At 37.8% G+C, this 20,179-nt stretch overlaps 1 protein-coding gene across 1 annotated transcript in view; it reads right to left on the reverse strand.

The window, feature by feature from the left end:
• Nucleotides 1-20,179, reverse strand: part of LOC136866818 (E3 ubiquitin-protein ligase TRIM33) — a 268,047-nt gene that overhangs the window by 191,948 nt on the left and 55,920 nt on the right. The window contains exon 3 of the mRNA XM_067143924.2: nt 14,129-14,254. Within this exon, the coding sequence (XP_067000025.2) occupies nt 14,129-14,254 (126 nt within the window). The remainder of the gene's footprint in view (nt 1-14,128; nt 14,255-20,179) is intronic.

Below are 20,179 nucleotides of genomic sequence, written 5' to 3' on the forward strand. Positions count from 1 at the left end.
CGTGTGGAGCGTGGCATTGTATGGAAGTGAAACATGGACGATAACTAGCTCAGAAAGAAAGAGAATAGAACCTTTGAAATGTGGTGTTACAGAAGAATGGTGAAGGTAAGACGGATATCACAAATGAAGAGATACTGAATCGAATTGGCGAGAAGAGATTGATTTGGCTAAATTTGACGAGAAAAAGAGATACAATGATAGGACACATCTTAAGACACCCAGGACTTGTTCAATTGGTTTTTGAAGGAAGTGTAGGTGGTAAGAACGGTAGGGGTAGACCAAGGAATGAATATGACAAGCAGATTAGAGCAGATGTAGGATGAAGTAGTTACATAGAAATGAAAAGGTGAGCACAGGAAGGCTGCATCAAACCAGTTTATGGACTGATGACTCAACAACAACAACAACAACAACAACTGAGTTAGAGTTGTGTAATAAACCAAGAGTTCTGTTATTGGTTCTGAAAGATATTTTCGTGTTATGTTTTTTAAGAATGTTAGTTATTTTATAAGTGTTTTGGGAGAAAGTAAAGGGGGAAAATGCAGTGGATTTTGATCTTTTGTTAATGTGGTTTTGGGGCAGTGTTTGAATTTATTAATAATACAGTTTATGAAAGAGTTGTTAAAGCTGTATTATTAATGAATTCAAACACCACCCCAAAACCACATTAACAAAAGATAAAATCAAACCCACTGCATTTTCCACCTTTACTTTCTCCCATAATGCTTATAAAATATCTAACATTCTTAAAAAACATAACATGAAAATATCGAACCAATAACAGAAATCTTGATTTATTACACAACTCTAATTCAATAATTCTAATGTTTTTTTTCTAAATCTGGAGTATACAGATTCCAATGTAATAACTGTAGCTCTTCGTATATTGGACAGACAGGACGTAACTTTAATATCAGATACTCGGAACACATCAATGCCATAAAATACAACAGATTCTCCGCAACAGGACAACACATACAAAATTCTAATCATAATTTCACCAGTATTGATAAAGACTTAATACTTAGTTATTAACAAAGGCCCCTTTCTAAACACTACTGAAAATTGCTTTCTCTATCTTGGCCAATATTTCAACCCCAATTTAAATTTAAAGGACATTTCTGAAAAACCTAATATTTTATTCGACTTCCTTATCCGCTTCATCAAAAATGCTTATTTTAGAAACCCAAATTCAATATTCCAGGCCTTATACAGTTCCTATCAACAATTTCCACCTCCTATAACTCATCCTCCTAATACACCTTAAACTACTTCACTTCCTCATTTACTTCCCTTTTCTTCCCTTTATTTATTTCTACTTTATTTTTCTACCTCAACTTTTTCTTTCCTTATTACATTCATTTTCCCACTCTCCTCATTGATTCACATTTTCTAACATCTCTAATGATTTTGACCACTCTAACTTTCATATTTATACTTTATGCTATTCTAAGATCGACCTTAAAGATATATCACGCTATGTCATTTACCCACCTTCACTGTTCCAATATTGTGCTTTTTAGTATTTTTTCCCCTTAACAATTGTTTTTTCTATGTCATATGTTTCAATAACTTCGTTAACCTAATTTACGTAACTTTTGGAAGCACAGTGCCGATCCACTCTTCAAGAACTTGCTCTGTACTACAAGTACATATATGATCTACGACTTTTACATAATTTTTGGATCTATCAACATGCAGTGCTAATTTCTAAAATTATACAGTGCCTCATAAACTTCAACTGAATTCTTCAAGAACTTACTCTGTACTTTTAAATACGTATTTGACCTACGACTTCTTCATTACATTTGGATCTATTGATACACAGTGCTAATCTCTAAAATTATACAGTGCCTCATAAACTGCAACGGAACTCTTCAAGTACATACTCCATACTACATTTAAGTGCGTATTTGATTCTTCTCCACACACAGTGCTCCCTAACATATGTCTTAATAACATATTTGATCTACGATTTCTTTATAGACACGCATTGCTGATACTTAAAATTATACAGTGCCTCATAAACAACAACTAAAAATACGTATTTGACTTTAGACTACTACATAACTTTGAAATCTCAACGCACAGTGCTCCCTTATGTGTTATAGTGTGCTTCATAAACTGCATCTGACAGCATCATCTAAACTTCATTTTTACCTGTGCACCTTATTTGTGTTTTTTGGCTATATTTCAACGCACAGTGCTCCTTAAAGATTTTAGTGCTTCACTAGCAGAAACCAAACAGAATTATTTAAACTTCGCATTTTATTTTTCTATGCATTGTTTTACACTTATTTGTAATTGGCTGATGATGACCATGAATACTGGTCGAAACCGATACCAATTTTAATTAAATAGGAATCTAAACTTACATTTCTTATTTTAATAGTACTGAAAGGTGGAACCATTATATACCTTCTTTTAACTCGATATTGATCATGATATCTCACTGCATACCTCCATCATCATCAAAATCTTTAATAACATTCATTACTGTACAGTATGCAAGAGCAAAATACAGTAAAAGATTAGGTTCACATCCTTCTGTGCCCAAAATTGGACTGAACCTGCAAATGGCTCATCATCTTCCAGGACTGAATTGGGATGTTAAACAGATCAATGGAATAAATCCAGAGATTAGCCATTCAACAACAACAACCACAACCATAATAATAACAAAAACAACAACATATTTCTCCACAAAATACACATTACATCAATTACCTCCCTCCCTATACATGTGACAATGAAGATAACCCAACAAAAGAGTTCTTACCCTTAGCTCAGCTGGACATGCTGCTGTTGACAGATTCTTAGTATAAATACATTGGATTTGATAGACCAAAATGCAAGCAGCAGTGATAATGGAATAAACCTTGTACATTGTTCTACAGGTTCTCAATGCTGTACTACCCTCATCTGTATCACAATCCTACAATAGCAGTATTTGCAGGACAAAATGCAATACTGCCAGAAATAATGGAAAAGAGATTTCAGTTCTCACAAGATTGATTAACCCTCCAGCAGGCACACTGGTGTATAAAGTACACCACTGCTGATTTTTTCAACTTGGCAACACTGTAGCTTTACTCGTCTGCTATTCCTGCAGTGTGACCGTAGTTGCTGAATGTGATAGCTGTGGTGTCTCTGTGAGTGCGCAAGAATGGCTGTTTTGTTGCTTCAATCCAGAACGTGTCACAGGCGGGCTACAATGTACCCTGCGCGCCCGATGCAGTAAGTATTTTGACTACATTATTTATGAATATTTTCAAGCACATCACTGCTCAAAACATTCAAGTTATCACTATTTATCCAATTAAAATATATTTTCCTGTTGCCATTGATGCTTTCACGGCTCGTACTTATAGACATGATGCTGTATAGGCCTTAGGGCTTATGCCGTGTCAAGAAAATAAGGCACAATTCTTTACGTTTTGCAGAGAACTGTGCTCTGCGTCATCAGAAGAAATCTCGACTGTCCACGAGAAATGCTTCTTAAACAACGACTCTTTACATTTTTAGACATTATAATAGAAGTGGAAATTGTACGTTCATTTGCCACCAGATGGCTCCAAGGACATCGCACAGCGCTAGCGTTCGAAGCGGAAACTGACCGAACCATCAGAATCAGTCTAAGAGGTTCACATAATGTGTGTACGTATACGACATTGAAAGGTGTATGACATAGACACAAGCTTGGAATGAAACATCTGGCGATGACGAACGTACGAATTTAGAAAACACCGAGACAAAATAACAATAGTGAAGGGAACTACCTACGTTAATTCTTCATGGCTGGCAACCAGGTATTACTTAATTGATAGCCGCCCCTGTTGAACTGTTAGGATTTCTACGTATTTGCACAGCTTCCCGTATAATCCTGGACCTGTAGTGTCTAGTGTGGGTATGAGCTCGAGCATCTTGGAACATGACATCATGATCCAACGATAGAGCATGCTCAGCTATTGTCGATTTGTCTGATTGGTTGGGACGAATATTACTTTCATGTTCTTTGATAGGGTACCAATGGACCGGCATGTTTGGCCGATGTATACCGTACCGCAAGCACAGAGAATTTAGTACACCCCAGGATGTAAAACTGGGGACAATTTGTCCTTAGTTTTACTCAGACTGTAAGCTATTTTAGTGGCAGTGCCAAACACGGTTTTTATATTATGTTTGTGGAGGACCTTGGCAATTCGATCTGTGGTGTTGTGAATGTAAGGCAAGTAGGCAGTTCCCTTCACTTCTTCCTTCTGTGAGCTTTGCTTGGTCGTTTCTCTGGGATGCAGGGCTCTATGAATCTGCAAATCGCTGTAACCACTACCCTTGAATGTGACTTTGAGCGTGTCCATCTCCACCTGGATATTTGATATTTGATGGCTCACAAATTTGCCTCGCCCTCTTGGCGAGTGTCGTGAGAATGCAATGTTTGTGTGCTGGATGGTGGTGAGAATCTGCATGAAGATAGCGATTTGTGTGGGTATGTCCTAAGGAGCCGTCCAGTTTCCTTCTTACTAGAACATCCAAGAAAGGAAGGCATCCGTCAGACTCCATTTCCATAGTGAATTTTATTGAAGGATGTTGCTGATTTAGGTGGTTCAGAAATAGATGAAATTTCTCAGAACCTTCTGTCAGGACCACAAACACATCATTAACATATCTCCACCATATCGTAGGTTTGACGGGCACCGAAGCAATAGTCTCCTCCTCAAAATGCTCCATAAAGAAATTAGCCACTACGGGTGAAAGTGGACTTCCCATAGCCACTCTGTCCGTCTGTTCATAAAAATTCCCACCCCACAAGAAATAGCTGGAAGTCATGCAGTGGTAAAATAGCTTCGTAATGTCCTCAAGGAACAGGTGTTCAATGAGAGACGTGACCAAGTCAATCGGCACTTTAGTGAAGAAGGATCCCACATCGAAACTCATCAAAAGTGCATTAAGTTGAAGGGTTATGGTCGACAGCTTGTTGATGAAATACTGAGAGTCCCCAACGTATGATTCAGTACGTCCTATGTGTGGCTGAAGCAATTTGCTTAGGTATTTAGCCAGAGCATACGTAGGAGAACCTATCGCACTAACAATAGATCTGAGGGGAACATCCTTTTTATGGATCTTAGGCAGTCCATATAATCTAGGTGGCACTGCATCCCCCGGGGACAGATGTTTAGCCTCCTCTTTTGGAATTGAAGATTGCTTTAAGAGCTTTACGGTGGCGTTGGACACATGAGTGGTGGGGTCACGTGAGTTCAGTCTGTAAACAGGCTCTGACAATATAGCCGAGATCTTATTCTTATACTCGTCAGTGTCCATAACCACTGTCGCATTACCCTTATCAGCTGAGAGAATGGTCAGTTCAGAATCATCTCCAAGTTCCTTCAGAGCTCTCCTTTCGCCTCTTGTTAAATTGGGCGCGGGTATAACAGCGGACTTATGAGTCTCACACATTTCTTTCTTAACTCCTCAGCCTCATCCGTAGGTAGTTTGTGGATGGCTGCCTCAACGGAAGTAATTAACTCCTCAGTGAAATTAAGACCCTTAGCTAGAACTGCCGTTTGGTTCTCGTCCAAGGATTTTTTGGAAAGATTGACGACAGTTTTACTAGCATCCGGATTCGTGCGAGAGACCGCCTGTTTCTGAGCTAGATGGAGGGACTTTGATTTCTGTCTGAATGACACCTGGTTGAATTTTCGTTCAGCCTGTATAGCAGTAATGCGACTGTAAGTCAACCACAATTCCCGCGAGAGAGTGTTGCTTAACAGCAGGTGTAAACGAAACAACTCTCGGAAGAATGAATCCAGTTCCCTACGAGTGTTATGCACTCTCTCGATCATAACAGCCTTGCTAGTGTGTTGATATATTCTCCTGGCCTTCTGTGTATTTAACGTGTGCTTCAGTTTCACACATTTGGGAATGATGTTATGGTCCCTGCATCTCAGTAGAAAGCACAAAGAAGAAAGAAGAACAGACTTCTTTCTCCTTAATCTGATGAATTTCCACTTCTATTATAACATCTAAAAATGTAAGGAGTCATTGTTTAAGAAGCCTTTCTCGTGGACAGTCGAGATATCTTCTGATGACGCAGAGCAAAGTTCTCTGCAAACGTAAAGAATTTCACCTTATTTTCTTGACACGGCATAAGCCCAAAAGCCTACACAGTGTCAATATATTTTCCGTTTATTCAGGATATTGGCACCTGGGGAAATAGCCAAATGACTTCATGAACAGCCAGAGAAGACAACTTGGATAGTGCAGAATCAGATAAACATGAAGTCATCACTAGAAGTGATCACAAAACTGAATCTGAGGAGTAAGGTCTCACTTCAGACGACAGATCTGACTCCAAATGAAGTGAAAATGAACGTTGTGATGAATACCTTACTGAAAAAGCCAAAACCACCAGATGGAGGAAAACGGATTTTTCAAAGGTATACAAAACTAAAACAAAAAATATTGTCAAAGTATTTCCTCGTCCTAAATGTAATGCAAAAGGAATCAAGGATGAAATATCTTCCTTCCATAAAATAGTTGATGAAGATATGGTAGATGACATTGTGACTCACATGAAAATGCACAATGAACGCAAAAGCCTCAAGGCAGATTACTCTAGGAAACAAGATGCAAAGAAAACTTCCCCAGAACTGAAATAATGGTGTCATTTCGATGCCTGTACCTAATAGGCGCTAAGAAAGGACACCACACAAATGTTATAGAGCTCTGAAATTTAGATGGAACTAATGCACATATTGAAAGCTTGTATGAGCTGTAAACGTTTTATATTCTTGCTCCATGCTCTGCGATTCGACAATCAAGAAACAAGGGGAGACAGAAGAAAACACGATAAATAGGCGGCCATCCGTCCTTTTTTAGATGCTTTTATACAGAACTGTCAGAATAGTTACAGTGTTGGTGCTTACGTCACAACTGACGAAAAACTCGAATCGTTCCCTGGACGATGCAGTTTTGTGGAATTCATCCCAAATAAACCCGCAATGGGATGAAAATGTTTCTAATGTGCGACCCTAAAACATTTTTTTACCAGCAACTTGGAACTGTATTGTGGTAAGCAAGAGGAGGGTCTGCATTTCATTTCCAATAAGCTAAGTGTTGTTGTTCATAGACTGATTCTTGATATTGAAGGTACCAACAGGAACATTACTACTGATAACTGGTACAATAGTTATCCATTGGTGAAGTCCCTCTTAGAGAAGAATCTTACTTGTATCGGTACACTGAAAAAGAACCAGAGAGACATCGCAGCCAGGGTAATAAAAGACAAGAAGTGCAGTCATCTCTCTTCGGATTCCAGAAAGATGTAACACATCTTACGTTCTTAAAAGAAACTAAACTGTAATTCTGGTATCTACAATGCACGATACACTAGAAATTGATGCTGAAACCGGGAAATCTGTGATAGTAATGGATTATAATATGACCAAGGGAGGTGTAGGGCTGACCAAATGAGCAATATTTTCAGTGTCTCACCCATTACAAAGTATTTTACAAAGTGTTTTACTCACTGTTGAACATAGCTGGAATATCTAAGACAAAATTCTAAAAAGAATTCAATTATATTAGGTAGACCTAGAATTTTGTCTTAGATATTCGTAGTCAATACGGAACTGGAATGAAGTTTATTACTTGTAAGAGCTGGAACAAACGCTCAAATTCTCTACTGTTCAAATCCTGAAAATTCTAAGATAACCAGAAGGAATTTCCTGAAAAGGTTGTCCTTTTCTGCGTTGAAACCACACCTCGTAGAAAGAGCAACTATAAAGTCATTGCCGTGTGATATCAGAGCATTCCTCGACATATACTGTAGACTTACAGTAGATGAAGTAAACCATGATGGACCAGTGAAGAAACGTGGAAGGTGTTGCTTGTGTGGTTAAGCAAAAGACATTAGTACCACCACTCAGTGTACTTCCTGCAATCAGTTTGCTTGCAAGAAACATGTGAAAGTTACCTACACATGTGATTCTTGCAACAACAAAGAAGAAGGCGTACACTCGTCCTAAAGTTAGTACAGTGAAACCTTGGAATGCGAGTAACTTGGTCTACGAGTGTTTTGCAAGACGAGCAAAGATTTTAAATAAATTTTAACTTGATAAGCGAGTGAGGTTCCGCAATACGAGCGTCACGTGTCCCTACGTTTTTCCCTACCCTGTTCGTTTGTTGAGTGGATGAACGAGGTCTTTGTTCCTGTAGTGTAGAAATACCTTTTAGAAAATAATCTGCCCCTTTAAGTCTTGCTGGTTTTGGACAATGCTCCTGCTCATCCTCCAGGCCTTGAGGCATTACTGGAGGAATTCAGGTTCGTTAAGGTTAAATTCCTTCCTCCCAACACTACTCCACTACTCCAGCCTATGGATCAGCAGGTCATTTCGAACTTCAAGAAGCTATACACCAAAGCACTAGTTCAGCGATGCTTCGAAGTGACCGAAAAAACAAACCTTACCCTCCGAGAGTTTGGGAGAAATCATTTCCCCGATGTGAACTGCCTGAAGATCATCGATAAAGCCTGGGATGGAGTCACCAAGAGAACTCTCACTTCCGCTTGGGGAAAGCTGTAGCCTGACTGTGTTCTTGGACGTGACTTTGAGGGGATTGTTGGTGACAATGAGCCGCCGATTGTCGATGAAATTGTATCCTTAGGTAAGACTATGGGGCTGGAGGTGAATGACATGGACATTCAAGAGCTGGTGGAAGAACCTAGCCAGGAACTGACCACCAACGAACTAATGGACCTGCATCGCGAACAACAGGAGGTTATGGAAATCTCGTCCGAGGAAAAGTCAATGGAATCTCTCATTTCAACTGAGATTTGGGAGAAGTGCAAAATGTGGGAAATGCTGCAATTTTTTTTAGGAAAACACCACCCGAATAAGGCTGTAGCCGTGCGAGCGATGAATCAGTTCAATGACACTGCAATGTCACATTTCCGTGAAGTCCTCAAAAAGAGGCAAAAGCAACAGTCATTGGACAGGCTCCTCGTTAAAGTTGCACGAAAAGAAAACAATTCCAGTAGTGAGCCAACAGACAGCAGTGATTCTGTTAGTGAAATTCGTGCTACACAGTAACTCTTCTCACGTCATCTCTCGTCTCCCTTTCACCAACAATGATACTACCTGTATTGTAAGGAAATGTGCACTGTAATTTGTTTTACATTATATTTTTTTAGAAATGGTATGCGAATAAATATTTTTGTGGTGTGGACGAATAATCCGCGTTTCAATTGTTTCTTATGGGAAAACTTGCTTTCATATACGAGCGCTTTGGATTGCAAGCATGTTGCCAGAACAAATTATGCTCGCAATCCGAGGTTCCACTGTATATGGACTTGTGAATGGAACAGAGTACTTTCGAACTTGCGCAGTGCCTGTGTAATTGGATAAAGTTTCTGAGCAGTAACATTCAACTGACCGGTGATTTGTTTACATGCTGGCTCTATTTATAATCATTAGTGTGGTTTAGTATGATATTTTTACATCGTTACCGAGTTTCTTGTGACTTTAGAGAGATATATTTCATGTTTTTTAAAACGGTCTTCTGCTTGTTGCTTTTAAAAAAGTTATTATGTTATTTTATTTTGTAGGGCTTATTTTGTTTACATTGTTGCTACAAAACAACAAAGTTGACGTTCGTAAAATTACTATTTTATACGTTAATTGGTTTCCCTTATTGGTTTTATTTTTTGGATTGCTTCATTTCAAGTTTTTTATTCCGTTTCTTTTTGAAAGTTCGTAGTTTTTATACTCTGTTTGAATTTTGAATGCTATCTACATGAATGTTTGCTACATAACCTTACACCAAGGATGGACAGAAGAGATATTGAGCTGCTGCAAGCTAACTGTACACTGTGTAAAAGGAATTTTAAGAATATTATTGGTCTGCATATACATTTATCAAAGTCGCATGGAGACAAATTAACCTCTGAAAATATAGTTTATCATGCTAGCCACACTGATTCATTACTACCATCATCAACGTTAGACCCACCATCAACATCGTCTTTGGACACAGGAGTCAATTCTAACCTGGTTAGATATCATCATCCTAATTATAGAAAATGTGATTCAGAATCAGATGATAGTTCATCTATCAATAATATATTTGAAACTATCAGCAACGGTGAGGAACACCATAACCGTAAATGGGAACAGAGCAATCCTGAAGTAAAAGAACGTGTTACTTGTCCGTATTGTGGTAAAACATTTCGTTGTGTCAATATTTATATAGTTCGTGCTCATCCCGATATACACAGGCAAAACATTACCCAGCGATATGGGGATCTGATACCCCGTCCTGTCAAAACTTATAACTTGGAGGCGAATTCTGATGATGATAATTTGATGTTTTGGGAACAACAGTTCTTAGACATTAAAAATGGAGTTAAAGATAAAGAAAAATTTGACAGTGTAATAGAGAAGTTCACTGAATTTTTGCGTAGGGCAACATCTAAATGCAAAGGTCCTGAACATCCCGCAGTAAAATATTTCAGAGCTCGAAAGAGCAAATTAAACGTGAACCTTCAAAATATTCTACTTGTAGCAATCCTCAGCGCCGTGATAAATGGTTTAGGGTTAAGAAACGAAATCTGTGTAAATAAGATCTGATTCAACGTTGTTACTATTATAGAAGAAAGAAGGTTGTTCAAAATATTATGAAAAATACTGAAGGCAATGTACACTTCCTGCTTCGGAAGTATATGACTTCTATTCAAATTCCATAGGCACAGAAAATCCTGCTGTTCTAAGTAACTACAATTCTTCTGATGATGAGGATAACGAATATGACTGTTCCGTGACAGACGAGGAGATTTGACACTCTATGAAGGGAATAAATGTTGATACTGTTCCTGGCCCTGATCGCGTATTTCTTAAGGTCATAAAGGAAATCAAATGTTCAAAAATCATCAGTATTATAGCAAATATAATGATAACCTGGGATTATGTTCCGTGACATTTTAGAAGAGGTTGTACTATCCTGTTATTTAAATCAGGAGATCCAAAAGTAATTAGTAACTGGCGTCCAATAACAATTTATTCTATTTTAAGAAAGATCATTGAAAGAAGTCTGAAAAGAAAAATTAGACCTTTCATTGACTTGTCAACCCAGCAAAGAGGTTTTGTGTCTACACCAGGTACATTCATAAATTCATCTTTGATCAACAGTTGTCTTCAAGACGTGAAACTAAACTTTAAAATTAAAAAAAACTGTTGTATTACTTTTGTAGATGTATCCAAAGCGTTTGATAATATTGGTCATAATCATTTGGAATATGCACTAAATTCGACATCTGTTCCCAAGAAGCTAAAGTCTTTAATAATATCTCTTTTCAAGAATAATATGATTAATGTGGAAATAGAGGCGATCACTCGAACAAAGGAAATTCAAGTTCATAGGGGAGTAGCTCAAGGATCGCCTCTATGCCTCTTCTGTTTAATTTGGCAATTGATTTCATATTAAGGGAGTTAAACGACTTAGAGCATGCTTTTCAATTCGGCTACAATCTTGTGCAAGATATCGACAATGTGGCAGCACTAGGTTTTGCTGATGATATTGCATTAATATCTAAAGATAAAAAATCAGCAGCGCTTATGATTGACACAGCAAGCCAATACCTTTCCAAAGTAGGGCTCACACTGACCACTTCTAAATCAAAAGCTATAGTTACTGGGAATGGGCAACTGATAAAGGTTGTTATTAGGACTATCAGTGGACTTCAGGTGTCATCTATTGATAAGCAGGAAAACCTTAAATATTTGGGTGTTACATACAACAAAATAATATTAGATGAAAGGAACATTATAACTAAACTAAGCAATAATTTATCTAGACTTGTGAACTCAATTTTTCTTAGACCAGATCAGAAAATCAACATTATAAAACAATAAATTTGGCCAAGTTTGATTTACCTTTTATCGAAACTCAGACACGGGTTTTTAGATGATGTCGATAAATTAATCAGAAGTACAGTAAAGGAAATAATTGGTTTACCAACGGATTGTCCAGGTTGTATGCCCTACAGCTCAAAAAAAGTTCGTGGACTGGGCATTATGAGAGCGTCATGGGAAGCTTTCCTTCGACACATTAACATCTGTAACAGACTGGACTCTGTTGTCGACCCACTTCTGGTACAAACAAGAAATTTTCAACAAGAAATGAAGGGTAGTCTGAGAAGCCCTGGCTTCGCTCCCAATGAATAACCTACGGTACAGACTCTTTGGAAGAAACTGAGAGATCAGCAGTTTGAAACACGGGGGGAAAAAAAAAAAAAACCTACCACACCGTGGAAAAGGTATCCCACATTTTTCAGAATGGACACAATCAAACACCTGGATTACAACGAAGAAAGTACTTTCAACTTCTCAATGGGCTAATGCCACTAAAATGAACTGCAATGTGATAGCAGTCAGAAGCGTTCCCGGTAGAAGCCAAGAAAACCGTTGCCATCACTGCAACGAGATAGAAACCCTCCCTCACGTTCTTGGTTTCTGCACGAAAGGGGAACTATTGAGAATTAACAGGCACCATAGGGACAGGAGCAATATTGCAGAACTTCTCAAAAAATCTGGCTGATTTGAAGTCTTTGAAGAAGTGCACTGTATCTCTAGCGATGGATCCAGTAAACATGCAGACATTGTCATGATTGGCAGGAAGAGAAACATCGGCGTTGTTATTGATCCAACAATAAGGCTTGAGAGTAACAGTTCACAGGCCAAAGAAGTTGATTCTGAAAAGAAGAGACACTACGAACCCTGTTTTAAGTACTTTTAAGAAAAGTGTCACATACCCGCCAGTTGCTGGGAAGTGATTGCGTTACTCTTCGGTGCGCGAAGATCTGTCACAAAATTTTCAATGAATTTCTTCCTTTGTTTTGGTATTCCCGTTTCGTATCTAAAAGGTATTTGTTTAGATGTTTTACAAGATTCATTGGCAATAGTAAATCATCATCTGTACGGTATATGTAAAGAAAAATAAAGTTTTCCTGATCCGGGATAGCTGTAGGGCTACAACAGGGGAAATTCAAAATTCAAAATATATATACATATATATAAGCTCATTTTAACCTAAGATAAATAGTGCAAAAATTATTATCTATCTGATGCTGTTACCGTACGGTATCCCATGTTCTAGGGCAGCTATCCCTTGTGGATTCTCTCTCTCTCTCACCATGCAAATAACATTTATTGTTGCATCTTCACTTGCTACAGTGTATAATATGCTAACATTTGTAATTATTTAGTGATGTGGATGAATACAATTTAGTGAAAATGAGATATTTACCATTATTATGGGTTGTTGAAGTGTGGGGTATAATGTACACCATGCGCCCGATCATGTATAATTTTTAGGTGCACCTGCTGGAGGGTTAAAAGAGGTTACTAATGAAATACTAATATGTTAAACTAGTTAGCTCCATCACAGTGTATTGTTATATTTTACTTACTTTTGTTCAGTTTAAAAATAAAAATAAAATTTTTTTTAAGGGTACTCTCTGTATGAACTTGATGAACTTGATGAACTTACAATTTACACATTAAGACTGCAATGAACATAAAAGCAAATATAAACATGTAATGGTAGAGCCTATTATTGCTGAAGTACTTTTAACAAGTTCCATCATCACGCCTTCTCTTGCTTTCAGTATCAGTTGCCAAATATAATCCTTTCAGGAACCATGAATTAACATAATCCTTAGTTTTCAAAAGGCTTAAAGGAGGACCTATCAACTTGGTAAAGAGAAGGTTTGTAACTTTGCTTAAATGTAGCAATGCTCTTGTTGGAGTCATAAAATTCATTTTTGAGAAGCCTCCTTCACACTCGCTTGTCGAAATTGGGATGTTGCCCAACCATTAAAAAGGGGCAGTAGAGCTGACAGACATCTCTTCTCCATAAGGAATTCTTGAAACCTCGTAGGAAATGTCTCTTAGAAATGACAGTATATTATCTGTACAGCCAACATACAACACTATCCTGATTTTACATAACAGTGTGAAAATGTATTTTTCTTCTATGAAGTTTCCAAAATGTTTAAGAAGTACACATAACCCTGCATCTCCCCTGAAAAAGCTATTGTTTACATAATAAAATCTTACAACATGGAAGATTTACATACCTGTCTATGCACCGAGCAATAAAGACTTTTGGGAATGGTACTGCTTGCTGAAGCTTGGTTATCGTGTTCAGCTTCTTCCTTTGACTTTATAGTATGTTCTTTGGTGATTTTCAGTCTCTGGTGGGCCTATGAAACATAAATAAATAACGTGGCTTATAGCTATAGGAACATTTAATAGTGGCAACATCTGAAACACAAAAATGGAAACTAGACAAGACAGTAAAAATCCTCAATACAAGATTCAACTGACAAACACAAACATCCATGGTAATCAAGTACTTTATTGATATGCCTGCAAATCATAAGCGACTACTGTTTGCAATTATATTACATTTAATATTGAGGTCAATTCTGTTTAACATATCTTCAAACTGATAAAGGTCTCAACAGATGCAAGGACATCAGAATTTTGTCCTAAAGGAGTTGTTTAACATGCCGAAAACTCACATGGAAATTTCACTACAGAAATGCACAATATGAAGACTTTTGCCAAAATATGAAAAACATATTTTAGTACTAAAATATCTTTGTCCCTAAATCAAAAGCAGGTTTAAAACATTATTCACCAAATAAACCTTTATAGATGATGGTTTTTCTATATTACAATACAAGAGGGAATACAATAATTCCAATAATTTTATACAGTCTTTCAGCTGCATGAAACCCTGACATTGAGAGAAATGAAATAAATCACTGGTTACTTTTCCTGGAATTAACACTAGTTACAATATGCAACAATTAGCTTTTCAGTATTTTCGAGAATTGAAAAAGACCCAATGGAAAGCAGCAAGATTTGTTTTAGGTGATTTCAGACAAAAGAGAAGCATTACAAAAATGTAGCAAACTTTGAGCTGGGAAGGCTTACGAGTAAGAGCAGCTTGACTAAGCAAAATATTCTGTGCTGTCAGTAGTGGTTGGCTTGGAATGACATTAGAAGTCAACTAAGATTGAGAGGAGTTTTTAAAAGTAGAAAAGATCATAATATGAACATAAAGTTGAAATTCAAGAGGACAAATTGGAGCAGTACTTGTTTACAGGAAGAGGAATTAGGATTGGAATAAATGAATAATGGAGAAGTTAGATAAATTTCCAGCTTCTTTGAAAAGACTAGGTAAACAACTTATAGGGAATTTCCCACCTGGACAACAGCTCTAAATGCAGATCAGTGGTGCCTGACTGATATCGACTGATTTTCTGGTAAAGGGTTGCATCTTCTGCCAGTACTGTTTTGTAGATGGCACAGGTGTACAGGGCCACTTGGAAGGGGTAAAAAGAGAAAGTCAGTCAATTTTGGCAGACTGTTGTTGGAAGGAATGGCTTGAGGTTTTCAGACAGGTTTTCTGGCAAACAGTCTCGATACAGTGTCTGGAATGCCTGGTTCACTGCTCATAGAAATATTAATGAAGGAAAAAAACTGCACAACATATGAAAAAATATATGGTTTGTATTCCTTTTTAGTGAAAAATGGTGAAAATGAAATGAAAATCCACAGCCTGTTTCCAGTCATTCGAGTGGGTCAGGAATGTAAAGAATGAAGCCTGCAACTAGCATTGAGGATAGGAATTGTGCCGGCTGCAGAAGCCTGCCGCACTCCTCTGGAAACTGACAAATCAAATGAAATGATACTGCAGAGTGTTGCTAGGATGAAAGACGACAGGGAAAACCGGAGTACCTGGAGAAAAACCTGTCCTGCCTCCGCTTTGCCCAACACAAATCTCACATGGAGTGACCAGGATTTGAACCACAGTACCCAGTGATGAGACGCTGGCACTGGCGCCTGAACCACAGAGGCTCTTATTGAAAAACTGTATATGTTACAAAACGCAAAGTAATATGAAGATGTTCATAAAAGATGAACATTTACCAAAACATTATCAAATTTTTTCTTCCCCTCACATAAAATGAATTCTACACACAGAAAATTGTAAAAATTCTCAATCATACAGCGAGAGCAGCCAAGGCTTAAAAAAAAACTGAAATGCCTTCTATTCAACTGTGTTCTAGAGAAAATTGTAAGAATTTGGAACATAAAGCTTAAAGAGCATAACATTTTGCCGGTAACTTTGGGGAGAAAAATCAAAGGCACTGAAATAAATTGCCTACCATTTGCAGATGATTTTGCTATATTGTCAGAAAAGTGCAACAACACAAGTCAATCTCTTGAAGAAATAGCCAACAACACAGGCTTGAGAATCTCCGTACAAAAAACAAAATTTATTACAAACATCAAGTATGCTCCAAAATTTTTGGGAAAAGATATTGGTCCAGTAGAAAGAGTAACGAAATTCAAATATCTGGGAGAAATAATTCAAGAAAATGGTTTAAACAAATCTGCAGGTACACAAGATGGAAAGAGCATATGGTATCACAAAGAATTTTTATAACAAAAAATGTCTATGTGGTGAAACCGGAATGCTTATATCAAGTGAATGCCTGGTACTAAACTATAGATTAGATAAACCTGAGGTACTAGAAAGGAGAATCATGAGAAAAATCTTAGGCTCTGTGAAAACAACAGAAGTATGGAAATTAAGATGTAATGATGAAATATACAGGAACATAGAAAACATAACAGAAACCATAAGAAAAAGGAGATTGCAATTTTTCAGACATATTTACAGAATGGATGATTCCAGATTAACAGAAAGGATTTTCAAGTACCTTTGGGACAAAAAAGGAAAAAACTAGCTGGATTCAAGAAGTAAGGAAAGATTTAGAAAGAAATAATATAAGAGAGGAAGAAACTATGGACAGAGAAATTTTTAGAAAGAGGGTAGTAAGTATGGAAGGATTCCAAGGAAGATTGAACAAGAAGCCTGGTGCGAAGTGGTCCGAGGACAGAAGGAAAAAGCATAGTGAAAGGATGAAAGAATATTGGAAGGAGCGGAAGAGAAAACAACACAGTATGAAGAACTGAATTGAAATTGGCACGCGGTCCTTAGTAGGCCTCATCGGAAAGAAGAAGAAGAAGAAGAAGAAGAAGAAGAAGAAGAAGAAATGCATTATCATCTACAAGACCATATAATTAATTTAAACGATTCCTACCCATGCAAATTTGTAAATATTTGTTAACACATTGTGGACCGGGTGCATTTCACCCCATGCACAGCCCTGTTCCCGGCCACTTTCTAACTACCTCTAAGCTGGAGTGCATGCATTCAAATAAACTATCAGAACTTCACTAGCTTTTGAAGGACTACTGCATATTTTTCTAGTGGCCTTCCTGAATAGATGTTGAAATGCAGGGTATTTCTTGAAATCTATTTCGGCTCATAGTTTTCGGAAATATGGGTTTTTTTATTAGGGGATCGGTTGGCCAGTAACTTTCCAGACATGATTTCTTCACCTGGCCTATCAATATACACAGAGCAATATTTTTTTAAATTTCCCTGCTAGTGACATTAGTCCACTTTAGTGTTTTAGGGGATACATTATAAGAATGTGAATTCTGCTCATAGTATAAGTTTGTCTTTTCAGCTACATACTGAAAATATTCCTCACCAATCATAAGTCCTGCTACTTGTCCTATGTTTCCAGATTCATTAGACCATACCTTTATACCAGCAGCACCTTCAAAATCCTATAGCCTAGGTTCACTGTTGCCCATAACCCAGTTGTCAGAAAACACTACATTCTTTACAATATTTAGAATATTTACACCCGGAACACAATTATCAGACTCGTTCTGCGCTACGAGTGTTTCACACCTTGAAGATAAGACTATATCATCGTCATCACTTGAAACATTTCCGTTAGAAGATATTTCATCATCGAACTCTAAATATTCAGCATCACTTAGATATTCGGAGCCTGTATCAGCACATAATTCGCGAATAATTTCATCTTTGTCTAAACACGTGCGATCCCTGGGCGCTGTCATCTTGCATGGCTCTTCGAACTGTGTAAACATGTTGTCAGGAAATGCAAAGAAAATCTATGATATGAAGAATACTCGAAAATAAATGCGACTATCGATTGTGTAGAACCTTACATAACAGAGTTCTATCACCCCTGACCTCCAAATAGTTCCCGTATATCTCAAAAGATAGCACTAAAGTTCAGTCTGCTGCTAACACGAGATAACTCGGGACCGGTCCGCAACGCTCGGCTAGGCAAACACGAGTTTTCTCGGGACCGGTCCGCAATGTGTTAATTTATTCTTTTATTATTATTTTTATTATTTATTTCTTTATTTTCCTCCAGATCTACAGTATTTGCTACCTTATTGATCCGTTAATGGAGAAAAATAATAATGCCTAACCTAGACAAGCTCTTTCAACAAACACTCTAAATACCAAACTATATTCCTACCCAATCTAATAACACCAACTGAACAAATAAACAGACAAACTAACACACCAAAATAAATTATCATAAAATAATCGGCACATGCTGACAAATGGCCCACGGACAACTCCCTTCCAGAGAACCGATAGCCATGTTAATACAGCAATTACATGAACAAATGGCAAAAATAAAATGAAATAAGGTAATATGGCACTCTGGCACCCTGGCGCAATGCCACCCATATGGAGGACAATGCCCTCCTTCTCCTCTCCTGACTGACACAGCAAGTCATTACATTCCACACCTACATCTCCACACACGACCTACTACAACTTCCTGCACAGTCATCATGTTGAGTCAACTGCTGAGATTGTGTCCTACATTTTCCTCATGTTTCTACAATGTGCATTGTTCTGCTTTCATATTACCTCTCATTACTCACTATACCATCATTATCTAACTTCCTGCCATATTAGAGATCATCATCAAACTTATTACCATTTAAATAAATTTATCACTCTTGGCCACCCATCCTCACCAACTACACTACCTCCCTTTTCATCACTCTTTCCACTCAAAATTACCATATACCAGCCATAATCACACATTAATTTCCTCCCTCCAGTACAATTATGACCACCAACCACATTTTGTAATTTACATTTTTTAAAAAACAGCAATAATCATCTTACCATTCACACATATACCAACCATAAATTATGCTATCAGGTCATACCAAGCCCGTAATTTATCAACTATGTGTTACTACCTCCCTTTTCATCTCTCTTTCAATCACACTTTTTATTATAAACATACTCACTCTTGATGATGATGATGCTTGTTGTTTTAAGGGGCCTGACATCTAGGTCATTGGCCCCTGATGGTATAAAATGAAATGACAAAGTTTTAAATCATCCACTGACCAATATAAAAAATGGCATGAAGAATGAATGGATGGACATGAACCCAAAACAATCGGTGGATCCTACCCAAGAATTATCATAAAGAAATAGCATTACCGACCAAGGGACCACTTCTAAAGCACAATCCTGATGATGATGATGATTATGATAATGCTTGTTGTCTAAAGGGGTCCAAAATCCAGGTCAACGGCCCCTCATAAGAGTACTTATTGCTAGTAAAGTAGAATCATGGTATTTGTCATGTTGGGGTACTAATCAAAAGTAGCGTAGACTCACGGTGTTCCACATATGATGGTACTACTCACAAGTATTGGGAAGTCGTACAGGTAACGCAGACCTATGGTGTTTCTCACATAATGGCGCCACACACAGGCAACGCAAACCGATGGTATTCCTCACTTTGGTGTACTAATCACGGACGAGGGTAATCCTGTGGTGTTACTCATATAGTGGTACTAATCACAGGCAACGCCCAGACCCGTGGTGTTGCTCAAGTGGGTACGACTCACGGGTACTGGAAACCTACAGTAAACCCCTCTCTGCTGCTACTAATCACAAACCTATTTCGTACCTAATATAGTGGTACCACTCGCAAGTACAGGCAACCCATGGTGTTGCCCGTGTGATGGTATGAATCAAAAGGAGTTTTATGGTTCTAATTCAATCATCCCTAGGTTGCCCCTTTTAGTCGCCTCTCACGACAGGCAGGGGATACCGTGGGTGTATTTTTCGTCTGCACCCCCCATCCACAGGGGGTAGAGAGAGAGAAAGAAGAAGAAAGAATGGATCTGTCACTTCGGAAAATGAAGTAACGGACGATGAAAGACAAGGGTCACGAAGG

Source organism: Anabrus simplex, chromosome 3, assembly GCF_040414725.1.
Source record: "Anabrus simplex isolate iqAnaSimp1 chromosome 3, ASM4041472v1, whole genome shotgun sequence".
NCBI lineage: Eukaryota > Metazoa > Arthropoda > Insecta > Orthoptera > Tettigoniidae > Anabrus > Anabrus simplex.